The 11,383-nt window shown below is 46.1% G+C and overlaps 2 protein-coding genes across 2 annotated transcripts; one reads left to right on the top strand and one right to left on the bottom strand.

Moving 5' to 3' along the window:
- The first annotated feature begins 1,932 nt into the window (after positions 1-1,932).
- Positions 1,933-3,858, top strand: LOC149274396 (TCF3 fusion partner homolog). The gene is made up of 5 exons (XM_089505554.1): positions 1,933-2,169; positions 2,624-2,694; positions 2,792-2,861; positions 3,293-3,547; positions 3,724-3,858. The coding sequence occupies exons 1-5, from the start codon at positions 1,933-1,935 to the stop codon at positions 3,856-3,858; spliced, it is 768 nt and encodes a 255-aa protein (XP_089361680.1).
- Positions 3,859-5,296: 1,438 nt separating this feature from the next.
- On the bottom strand, positions 5,297-8,349 carry LOC149274397 (NADH dehydrogenase [ubiquinone] 1 alpha subcomplex subunit 3-like). The gene is made up of 4 exons (XM_089505537.1): positions 8,286-8,349; positions 7,233-7,313; positions 6,643-6,720; positions 5,297-5,388 (listed from the first exon to the last, which is right to left on the bottom strand). Exons 1-4 carry the CDS (start codon positions 8,347-8,349, stop codon positions 5,297-5,299), a joined length of 315 nt encoding a protein of 104 aa, XP_089361663.1.
- Between the last annotated feature and the right edge of the window lie 3,034 nt (positions 8,350-11,383).

Genomic DNA, 11,383 nt, shown 5'->3' on the forward strand with positions numbered 1-11,383 from the left:
CAGATGTCTAAATAGCATTTTTTCCCCCTGTTGCACATATCCATCACCATATTATTATTATTACTTCTAGTATCTGACCCACTATCATTAAGAGCATCACATTATTCAAGAAAGGACATTTAGCTACTAGGACCGGCGTTTCACAAGCGGGAGTAGATTGCAAAAACACCCTCACGTTGCCAAGAACAGTCAATCATACTCCTCCAGGACACCGGTTACAGAAATGTGACACACAACCCATATCCAGGAAATGTGCTAAAAATCATACAGTAATTCACCAAAGCAGCACATCCCTGTTTCTTTAAATGACCTTAAAAGTATATGTAAGGGCCACAATTGGCACACACCACGAAATAACGTATGGGGGGGGGTAACTGTATTCCAGTGCGCCTATATATATATATATACACATACTATATCATATTCTAAATTCACACAAGATAATGGAACCAGCATACCCATAAAAATATTCAAATGACGTCACTCACCTTCCTGGCTGGGACGTAATACTGAGTAATCCCGCTGCTGTTAGGCTGCAGCCCCTACCAAGTATCCCCACAAAACCAACCAAATCAATCTCCTCACCGCACCGAAACACCCGGTACAGCGCACACACGAAAGCACAGTGCGCGGCGCTTCCTGATTACCTCACTTCCGGTCAGCACTAAACTTCGCGACGCAGACGTATATAAGGCGACTCTTACCCCATTGGCTAAAATATGAATCTGTCAGAAAGAGGCGCGGCAGAACGTTTCGAAGGATAGTGCCCATTGGCTGCCGTTGCTAGGATCCTTTTTTTTTATTATTTCAATACGTAAAACTTTATTTGTCACACAGGAAATGTTCTGCTGACGGTTAACAAATGTGTTGGGGTTACATAGATCGGAACATGACTTCTGCAGGAATGTGTGTGAAATCCACGACCAGCTGACCGGAACAGGTATTTGAGACCAAGAGTGTGATAAAATGGAGGGAAAATGCATGCAGGGTGCTGGGTAGAAGGAGGGAAGGGGTTCTATCTCTGGTCAGACATTGCTGAGAGTATTGGGTGCAGTTCTGGAGCCCCCATCTCCAGAAGGATAAAGCCCAATTCTGAAATTGGGAGCAAGATACAAATTATCAGGAAAGACTCGGGAACCTCGGCTCGTAAAGACATTAACAATTCATTACATTTATTTCTATAGCGCCAGCAGAGTCCGTAGTGCTGTTACAATCAGTGGAATCATTTAAAGTCACACACGATAACAAACGGGTACAAAAGGAGAAGAGAGCCCTGCTCCCGGGAGCTTACAATCTAGTCGGTGGTTGAGGGGGAACAGTGGGAGACGGCGGCTCGGATGGGGATGGGTTGGCCGGGACCGGATGATCTGTAGAGATTGTTGATCATTCCGATGGCTGGATTAGGATGATGGCTGAGAGTGTTGGGAAGAAAGGTTGTACTCTTATTGGAAAAGAGTACCAGAAAGAGCTTTTTAAATCCCTTACAGGGCAGAAAGTCTGACTGGAGGGGCGATTCCAGAGAAGGGGGGAGATCCTGAATGGGGGATTGAGAAGAGGTAATTACGGTAGAAGAAAGACTAAGTGCATCACAACTGTCCCAGAATTTGTTAATGCCTAAACTCTTTAACAATCTAATATTTTGTCTCATTCATAATTGTGCCAGGAGACACGTGCAGGCACTTATTGGTTGTTGCCATAGAAACCTGTGTCCCTATGATCTTTTAATGTGAATGAAACCCTCAGAGGTAAGAGTGAAATGCCAGTCTTTGCTTAACACGCCACAGAGGGCAAAATAATATTTTGTGTAAGTGGAACAGCACCCCAAGCACTTCCTCGCCATCTGTCTCGCTCGGTCTATTAAGATATCCAGGAGTTTGGATCTCTACAGAAACCTGAAACGTCCTTTTTTTTTCTACGCTTCTAGATTCCATCATGGCTGTGAGCTTTGAGGAGTTCTCCGTCCCCCCTGGCTCTGAACTCGCTCTTCCGCCGTTGTTTGGGGGAAATATTTTGGAAAGCGAGCTCGAGACCGAAGTGGAGTTTGTGGATGGAGGCCTCAGCGGAGACAACCTTCAGGATGAAGAGGAAGAAGAAGCCCAGCAGAGGCTGAGAGAACTCAACAAGAGGAAGTTCCTTGCCCTGAGCCGGCGATGTAAAGAAATCGAACAGGTTGGCACAGAGGAGCGCCTTTTATTACGCGTCCCCTACGTAGAGCATGCTTTGTGGTTGAACCGGCACAAAAATACATTGCAGACCCCATAGGGGATACCTCTTCAGGATTTTGGAATTGCTAGGATCAATAACCTCTATTTGACCTTGTCGAGCATGTTTGTGGATGCCACATTCTGCTCCACCGTTGCACAGAATTCAGACTTATTTTGGAGCATGGCGGGAAGAAGTTAAATAAATAATGGAATCATTGCCCACCCGTACCCAGAATGCACCTCGACGTAAAGGTTCAATGGGGAAGGCCTATGTATAGAACTATGTAAGAAGGTAGCGAAGCTTTGCGATGTGTTATGGGGAAATCCCATCCCGGCGGGAGGGTTTTCGGGTATCTTGCATGACGTTTTCCGTTGTATTGAGAGGTTCTTCTCCTATTAAATCTAGAATTATTTTCCAGGTGAACGAGAGGATTCTCAACAGGCTCCACGAAGTGCAGAAGATAACGCGACGGATGAAACAAGAACGGAGGTAACCGTGAATTCCAGCAAGTCCTTTTTTTCTTTTTTAGAGATGTAACTCTGCTGCGTGGCCCTTGTGTTAAACAAAAATATTTTGCTTTTTTTAGATGCCTTATGAAAATCCTGGATTCGTATGGGGATGATTATAGAAAGAGCCATCTCACTATCATGCTTGAGGTATGGAACTTACTGTGTCGTAGACGAGGTCATTGACCCTGCGGAAACACATCCTATGTGACTTATCTGGATTGCTTTGGAATGTGGCCTTATCGTCATAGCTGCAAATGCGCTTGCGCTGCTGATTGGTCCGTTCTATTGATTGCCGGTGCGGCACCATAATCACTTTTTATACATAACCCTTCGCGGGCAACCCTGGAATTGTTGAAGATAATGCCAAATATGGGGCTTTCATCTCCAATTCTAGAACCTCTTGATTTTATTAATGCGTCCATCCATTTTTGTTCACAATCTCCGCTCCTCCCCTCGGTTCCCTTTTTAAGTTCCTGTCCAGAAATGTTCTTTCCATTCACTTTCTTCTCTCTCCGGCTGGCAGCCTTCTCATTATTGATCTGATTATAATGTATTGTGTGAAAACCTTGTTCTTGCAGGATGAAGGACCCCATCGGTCCAACACGCCATCCCCTGCCAACTCGGAGAACGACGCCGCAGAAAACGATGAGCTGCCTGCTAGTCGGGGGGGCTTATCAGGGCTGTCCCTCGGTTTGGAGACTGCTAGTCCGGAAAGTCCATCTCTGGCAGAAGGACCTCCAGCCAAGAGGAGGAAGAAACACAAGGAGGAGAAGGATAACATTGCCACAAAGCTGTCCCCATCTCTCCTTCCATCTGAACCCCTATTAGCTCAGGTATGGAAGCACTATCATTAAAATCGCTGGCCCTTTAGGCAACAAACCCGGGGTTATTCGTAGCCTTTTCTGCTCCATCCTCTGGCGTTATAGCCCAATGTCTCATCATCTATAATCTGGCTTTAAACATACATTTTTAGGGTTTCCTATAAAAAGTACTTGTCTTTCGCTACTAGGTGAAGATTGAAGAGGATTATCTGTGTGAAGGCGATGAAGAGCTTCCTCTCAGCTGGCAGCCTCTCAGCCCACGTGACAAGATTCTTCAGTATACAAAGTTTTCCAGCCCTGGACCCTGCCCAGACTTTGACTGATTTTAATCCTACTCAGAGAGTATTCGTTCTGTGCTTTGGGGACGCGGAAGGATTAATAATTCCCATACGGAAAAACCATTGGGTTAAAAAGTCCGCTTCGGGGCTTTATTCCTCGTTTCCGAGTCCCCGTTCGGTTGAATGATATTCATTTTCCACCTTTGCTCGTCTGATGCTTCCTGCAGTTCCGTCACCTTTTAAAGAACAGTTTGGATTGACAAGTACTTGAGGATAGTTAAAACTCACGTGCGATTACTTAAACTCAACCTTTGTGACGTGAAAGCCTTTTTAATGTTACTCTTTAATTTTGGATAATCAGATTATTTCTGTATATACAGCCTCGCCTAATCGAATTTGCAGAATTTGTACAGATGCTTTATGTTGGCTTTAATTTTATCTCCTAAAACTTCCAGAATAAAACTGCGTGTTTATTTACTATATAGCGATGCTTTAGGTGCCTCTCGTACGAACAAATCTTATATTTGCTAAAAGGCCGGTTTAGATCGTACTTAAGATAACCTTATAGCCAAATTGCCTTTTAAAACAATACGCTCCCGTGCCAATGTTTAGGGATCGCAGTTTGACTGGCAAACATCTGCTGGCTACTGACCCAATGAATGAAGCCAGAAACCCCTCTATTTGTTCACATACAATCGTGTAACTTTGGGTAACTCTAGGCTGGGTCTCCACAGGACAGTGTTTCAATCTGATAGTGTTTGGCCATTTTAGCCAGGGGTGTCCATCCTGTGGCCCTCCAGCTGCTGCAGGACTACATCGCCCATAATTCTCTTTCAGCTAAGGGGCTAGCTGAGGAGTATGGGAGATGTTGGACGCCCCTGATCTAAGCCGTGGTTTCCCGCTGTATACGGCTTTTCCGTTTGAACAGCGTAGTGCTAGACAGCATTCTGGTGGAATAGATGGAGCAAGGTACCGGGAGATTCCCCAGGGCCAGCTCGGCCCTTCTTGCCGAAAATATTGCAAGGGGGTGACCCTTTATAAAGCACAATGGATTTAGTGAGATTTAAATGCAACCCTTGTTTTACTGAATAAAACTCCAATATTATTCAACAGCCCTGAAGCTCTGAACGGCTTAAATTACAGAAATTCTAACCACGTACCCCAAATTGAAATATTGGTCATTCATGTTTGGGGCATATCTGAGCGGTCGTCACGCTGCATGTTTCATTTCTCATTAGCGGATATAGAAAAAGATCACTCTGTATCCAACTATCAAAATACGTTGGTTTTTAATAATATCATTTATTTCTTATTACATTGGACAGAGTGGTGATGCAAGCTGGCAGCGTGCGCTCCGTACAGGGCAGAGGCGAACGTCGTCCATCTGTGTTTGGAAACGGGACAAAAAAAGGGGCAAAACAGAGAGCATCCGACCTGAACTTGTTTATTAACCGTGCAGCTTCTTTTCATGTTATCCGTGTGATTAGAAGTTCTTTAGCCAGTCCAAGTTGGGTCCGACGTTATCAGTAGGATGGCTGGGGATATCAGGCAGGTTTCCATCATCTCGAACTGGAACTAAACAACAGATGGAAAAGAGAGTAAATTATTAATAACAATCAAGCAGTTACCTAGTTAACAATTTTCCTTTACAGGTACTGAGGTTAGGTCTACAGGCAAGGTCGAGTCCAACGCCCGCCTTGGGCCTCATGAAGGGGAACAGGATGAAATGTCGCTTCTCCCTTCCTTGCTCGGTCCTCCTACCCATTGTTGGTTGGCGAGTCAGGCTCAGGTTCTCTCGCCCGTTTGTCATGACTCTGTATTCTGCATAAGGTGACACTAGTGGTCCCTCGTCACTGTCGAGAGCTTACCGTATTGGCTCGGATATAGGCGGCGCCCTAAAAGTTAGGTGCTTTTTTAATGAAAAAAAGTTTCTGCGCCCCCCCCCCCCCCGAGATATGCTGCCACTCTACCCCCCCCCCCCCCGAGATATGCTGCCACTCTACCCCCCCCCCCCCGAGATATGCTGCCACTCTGTCCCCAAGATGCCCCCCCCCCACCAGACTTACCGCTTACTCCACGGGGCCGGCGGGGGACATCTACACATAACACTTCAACTTCCGGTGCCGGCACTTCCGCCGTGGGAAGTACCAGCAAGGGAGATTGTTAAAGCACATCGTGCAGACGTGCCGGCAGCGGAGGTTGTTTATGCTCGCATCGCCGCTGCTGGTGAACGTCTGCGCGATGCGCTTAGACAATCTCCCGTGCCGGCACCTTCCCCCCCCCCCCCCCCGGTGGGAAGTGCTGGCAGGCGAGGCTGTCTGAGCACATTCGAGAGTAGGATACGGGTCCCCTGCACCGCTGCGGGGGATCTGTATCCTAACCCTGCTGCCTGCCCGGCACCCGGGATTGCATGTCCCCGAATATAGGCGCTAGACCCCGAATATAGGCTGCACCCCCACTTTAAAGAAAAAGTGCGGCCTATATTCGAGCCAATACGGTATTTCCACTCGCTTCTGACGTTCCACGTAAAGGCATTGAATATTAAAAAGAGACGGGGGCGCCAAGAACAATAACGGTTTACGAGGAACAGAACAGTTAAAGTTCAGTAAAAAACATTAGGGGGCAACCAATGAAGTCATTCTACTCACTCAATTATTTCTTTGGTTATTATTGTGCCACCTTTTAAAACTCTATACCAGAATTACCCCCCCCCCCCCCGCTGAACAAAGACCTGTTTAATAAAAAGATTTTTTTTGGAGGGGGGGGGGGGGTTAAAGCTATACCTGCATAATAGCCGGCATAATATATGGGGGGGGGGGGGGTTCTCACCTGGATAGGCGTACGGCACAGCTTTGTTCATCATAGCGGAATACTTTGTGTATGGGCTGACAACGGGAACAACAACAGCTGTGAAGCAAAGAAAGGCAGCTCAACAACTGGAACCGCGTTGGGGTCGGCGAGCCGGGCCGTATACCTACATTTAACACATTCAAGACCAGGGGGTTTTATACCCTAAAAACAGCATTTTTTGTGATTTGTGCAGCGTTTGTTAAACCGATTCCCCCTTTTCCATGTCGGAAAGAATTTGCCTAGAATTTCTTCTACACTGTACCGCAGCCCAACACACGGATTGCTGTAATACTGAACATACATGTCTTTCGTATGTTCCAGAGTGTCACATTTAGTTATTACCCTATATTATAGATTATTAATACCGCTGGTGTAAGGGCTTTGGAGGAAGTGATTTTTTATTTTTTTTATATATAACAATGTAGTATAGATCAAGAAGGTCATCTCAGTGAGATGCGTCGGGATGGGACAGCTCAGCTCTTTTGGCAGGAGATGCTAAATAGTGCATGGAATACACCGAATTGGCGTTGGCGTTCATTTAAATACACTATGCCGCTGCAATTTATTACCCAATATGCCAATGGCGGCGGCGGCGGTTATGACCGGTTCTTTTGCCCACGCATTTTTCAGGAATGCTCCAAATTCTGCAAGAAAATTTTAAAAAAATCTCTGTAATAAATCAGTTTTCATTCTTGTTGCGCACTCTATAAAAAAAAATAAAAAAATAAACCTACACATTATGGTTCACTCAATGTAAAAATGTTGATTTTTTTTGCCGAGACGTGTTATTTATTATGATTATTTAAGATTATGACGATCGGACGTCATTTTAACCCCTTTTCGAAGATTGCTCTCGGCGACGTGAAAATACAGGGGGCTATAAATGGGACGTATTCTGCGTATTATTTTGTCTTAAACTCATAGTGTTCGATCCTTTATCTTTCAAAAAGGATAGAACGAGAAGCCATGCAATAAAGCCAGGGCTGCAATATGAAACATTTAATAGAGAAACAGCCCTAAAGACCACCCCCACCTTTAGGACCGACGTGGAATTTTCCATTTCACCAAAAGTCACTGTGAACTTGCTTTAAAATAGAAAATTCCAGCTTGGTGCTGTTTAGTGAATGAAGCCCTGAATATATGATGGGAACCCAAAATTTTATATATCTCCATACATACATACATATATAGATAGAGCTATAAAAACTTTTTATGTGAATTTGGAACCAACTGATGACTTCTTATGTAAGGAGCAGTGCATGTGAAAGAAGAATAATGTATATATTTGCACCACGTGATTTATTAACATCTCCCGCTGTTTATATGTCATACTTAATGCTCACTATGAGATCCTGGAAAGGACAGACATCTGGGGAGGAAAAGGGGTCAGGTGGCACACTTCGAGCGACGCATTAAGGCTATAATGGCTTCTGCCTGGGACAGCAATGCCCGGTGGTAACAAGGACGCCAAGTCTCCGCCTTAATACCGGATAAACCGACCAGCCCCAGGCTGTTATGCCGTGACAAACATGGCCGCCCTTCTTCAAGACACAAAACAGAAGCAGGGGTAACAAGACAGCCACCATTACAATGTTATCGCATTCTCCTTGACAGTCACTTACTGACGAACGCAGCCATCTTGCCCCCTGACGCCTGCCGGAAGCGGATATCCGCGTCGCTGTGCATTCTGGAACTTGTAGTCTTCGCGTGTTTTAAAGCGATGCGCAGAGATCTCACGTGACATTACAAAATGAATGTAAAACCATCATCTGTCGGTTACTCTTTCACTTCCTAAAACTACGTTATCTCCTGTACAAAACTAGCTTTTTTTAATAACAAGTTACTCTTTTTTAATGTTTGTTTTAAGATGCTGTTCCACTTATTCTGGTAAATGTAACACCTTTTGCATATAGGTGAGGCAACACAATTCATAGACCCTTCCCAGAAATAATTCTTCAATTTGGTAAAGTTTTGTATCATTCATGATTTTTTCCAGGAACACTTAATTGTCATGTGACACGATTGTAGGCTGCTGATAGGCCGTTCTCCCAGAAACTGAAACGGCTTATTGGAAGTGTGTCGGGATGACGTCTTGAATGCATGACTGCGGAACAATGGACTCTCTTCGTACGAGGGAGCGTGGGCACTGTGGGCACCGGATCAAATGGAGCAGATCATCCAAGAAATGTTTCTATTGGTAGATAGACTATAAAGATACATAGAAAGTGACGGCAGATCAGACCCATTCTGCCATCGTTTCCCCCCGTTATTTTTGACATATCAGTCGTTGGTCTCGTCTTAGATTCAGGAGCCATATCCCATGCATGTTTATATTCCCTCACTGTATTACCCTCTACCACTTCTGCTGAGAAGCTGTTCCACTTATCTACCACCCTATGAGTAAATTAACACTTCTGTTCATTATACCCAGGCCTTCCACTCTCTAGCTTTGGATGATGACCTTTCCTAACGTTTCTCCTCTTTTGAGAAGCTTCTCTCCTGTACTTCGTACTTCAATGTTTCTATCACATCTCCTCTATTGATCCATCTATCCATCTATCCATCCATCCATCCATCCATCCATCCATCCATCCATCTATCCATCTGTCTATCATCTATCTATCTATCCATCCATCTGTCATAGAAGCCTCCATGCCATGGGCTCCTGGAGGGGCCTGAGTGCCAGCCTCCTCCCTACAGACTGTGGGCCCTGGTTAGGAGTGCCGCATTATCTCTATCACCAGTATTTGTACCTGGATCTGATATCCAGCAGGTTCCCTGGAGCCGCCCGTATTTACCATCCTCTCCCCCCACAGACTACAACAGAGACCCCCTGCTGGGCTGAGGTGGGCTGAGTGCAAATACTGAGTCATGTGCAAAGGAGGGCAGGATAAAGAACCTCGTGTGTCTGTTGGATGTAAATCAACCCCTTGTACTGGTTAAATACCCCTGTGTTTCCAAAAAAACTGAGTCTTGTTTTCACCTCAACATGAGTGCTGTCTGATGTTTGGGGTGGGCTGTCTGGTGTTTGGGGTGGGCTGTCTGATGCTTGGGGTGGGCTGTCTGATGTTTGGGGTGGGCTGTCTGATGTTTGGGGTGGGCTGTCTGGTGTTTGGGGTGGGCTGTCTGATGTTTGGGGTGGGCTGTCTGATGCTAGGGGTGGGCTGTCTGATGTTTGGGGTGGGCTGTCTGATGCTTGGGGTGGGCTGTCTGGTGTTTGGGGTGGGCTGTCTGATGCTTGGGGTGGGCTGTCTGATGTTTGGGGTGGGCTGTCTGGTGTTTGGGGTGGGCTGTCTGATGCTTGGGGTGGGCTGTCTGGTGTTTGGGGTGGGCTGTCTGATGCTTGGGGTGGGCTGTCTGGTGTTTGGGGTGGGCTGTCTGGTGTTTGGGGTGGGCTGTCTGATGCTAGGGGTGGGCTGTCTGGTGTTTGGGGTGGGCTGTCTGGTGTTTGGGGTGGGCTGTCTGATGCTTGGGGTGGGCTGTCTGATGTTTGGGGTGGGCTGTCTGATGTTTGGGGTGGGCTGTCTGGTGTTTGGGGTGGGCTGTCTGATGCTTGGGGTGGGCTGTCTGATGTTTGGGGTGGGCTGTCTGGTGTTTGGGGTGGGCTGTCTGATGCTTGGGGTGGGCTGTCTGGTGTTTGGGGATGGCTGTCTGATGCTTGGGGTGGGCTGTCTGATGCTTGGGGTGGGCTGTCTGATGCTTGGGGTGGGCTGTCTGATGCTTGGGGTGGGCTAAGCTTCGGCTAGCCACAGTGCCAACGCAGCTCAGGTGCAGCGATGCCCCCCCTTCTCTCTGCAATGCTGGGTCTGTCTGGCACTGAAGGGGTTAATTGTTGGTGTCCCGGCAGGAGGAAGCGACGTTTGGTGGGAGTACCCAGTCGGGGTACAGGTCGCTCCCCTCTCTCTATCCATCTACATATATATATATTTAGCATCACATTTACATGTAAGAGGGACAGTCCTTATTTGGGGCCCAAATTCCTTTTTCCTCCCTGGATGCCCCCTTTTCTAGAAGCTCAAAATGTTTGCAGAGTATGATGTATAATGATAAATAATGATAAATAATGATAAATAATGTAAATGTATAAAATTTATAACATTTATAGTTAATATTCCTCTTTTTTTACTGCATAAAAATACACTCATATAGTGTAACAGTCGTGTAAGTGGCAGATCATAATATCCATTTCTTTCTCTTTTTATTCCTTCTTCCTTCTTTTTTTTCTTCTCTCTCTCTCCCTTTCTCTCCCTCTTTCTCTCTCCCTCACTCTTTCTCTCCTCTTCTCTCCCCCTTCCTCTCCCTCCCTTTCTTTCTCTCTCCCTCCCTCTTCCTCCCTCTCTTTCTCTCCCTCCCTCTTCCTCCCCTTTCTTTTTCTTTCCTTCCCTTTCTCTTTCTCTCCCCCCTCCATCCCCCTCTCTCCCTCCCCCTCTCTCTTTTATCTCATATAACAGCCCTGCATTAGTTACATGTGGAAATTATGAGGCGTATTCCCAGCTGCAGATAATCAGTCGATTACCGAAACAGCGTAAAATGATCTCGTCCAGGGGGCCAAACTGTACTCACCAGCAATCTCATACTCACTCCCCGTGAGACAATCTCTGTAAGTCAGCTGTAACACTTGAGTTTATGATGTCACATTCTTCATGCACTGAATGTGATGCGTACCTGGTGAAGTTTTTGGGTTCCTTAACCCTTTAAGTGTCTCAGTACAAAGCACTAC

This window comes from Sceloporus occidentalis, unplaced genomic scaffold, assembly GCF_023333645.1.
Source record: "Sceloporus occidentalis isolate IW3139 unplaced genomic scaffold, rSceOcc1.0.p SCAF_333, whole genome shotgun sequence".
Lineage (NCBI taxonomy): Eukaryota > Metazoa > Chordata > Lepidosauria > Squamata > Phrynosomatidae > Sceloporus > Sceloporus occidentalis.

What these genes read in the sequence shown, in the direction of transcription:
- LOC149274396 (XM_089505554.1), top strand. Translation starts at nt 1,933, where the DNA reads ATGGCTGTGAGCTTTGAGGAGTTCTCCGTCCCCCCTGGCTCTGAACTC. An exon ending in ATCTCACTATCATGCTTGAG is followed by an intron (nt 2,862 to 3,292) that starts GTATGGAACTTA and finishes TTGTTCTTGCAG; the next exon opens with GATGAAGGACCCCATCGGTC. An exon ending in CTGAACCCCTATTAGCTCAG is followed by an intron (nt 3,548 to 3,723) that starts GTATGGAAGCAC and finishes TTTCGCTACTAG; the next exon opens with GTGAAGATTGAAGAGGATTA.
- LOC149274397 (XM_089505537.1), bottom strand. Translation starts at nt 8,349, where the DNA reads ATGCACAGCGACGCGGATATCCGCTTCCGGCAGGCGTCAGGGGGCAAG. An exon ending in CGCCGCCATTGGCATATTGG is followed by an intron (nt 6,721 to 7,232) that starts GTAATAAATTGC and finishes TTTGCTTCACAG; the next exon opens with CTGTTGTTGTTCCCGTTGTC. An exon ending in TGTGCCGTACGCCTATCCAG is followed by an intron (nt 5,389 to 6,642) that starts GTGAGAACCCCC and finishes TCTGTTGTTTAG; the next exon opens with TTCCAGTTCGAGATGATGGA.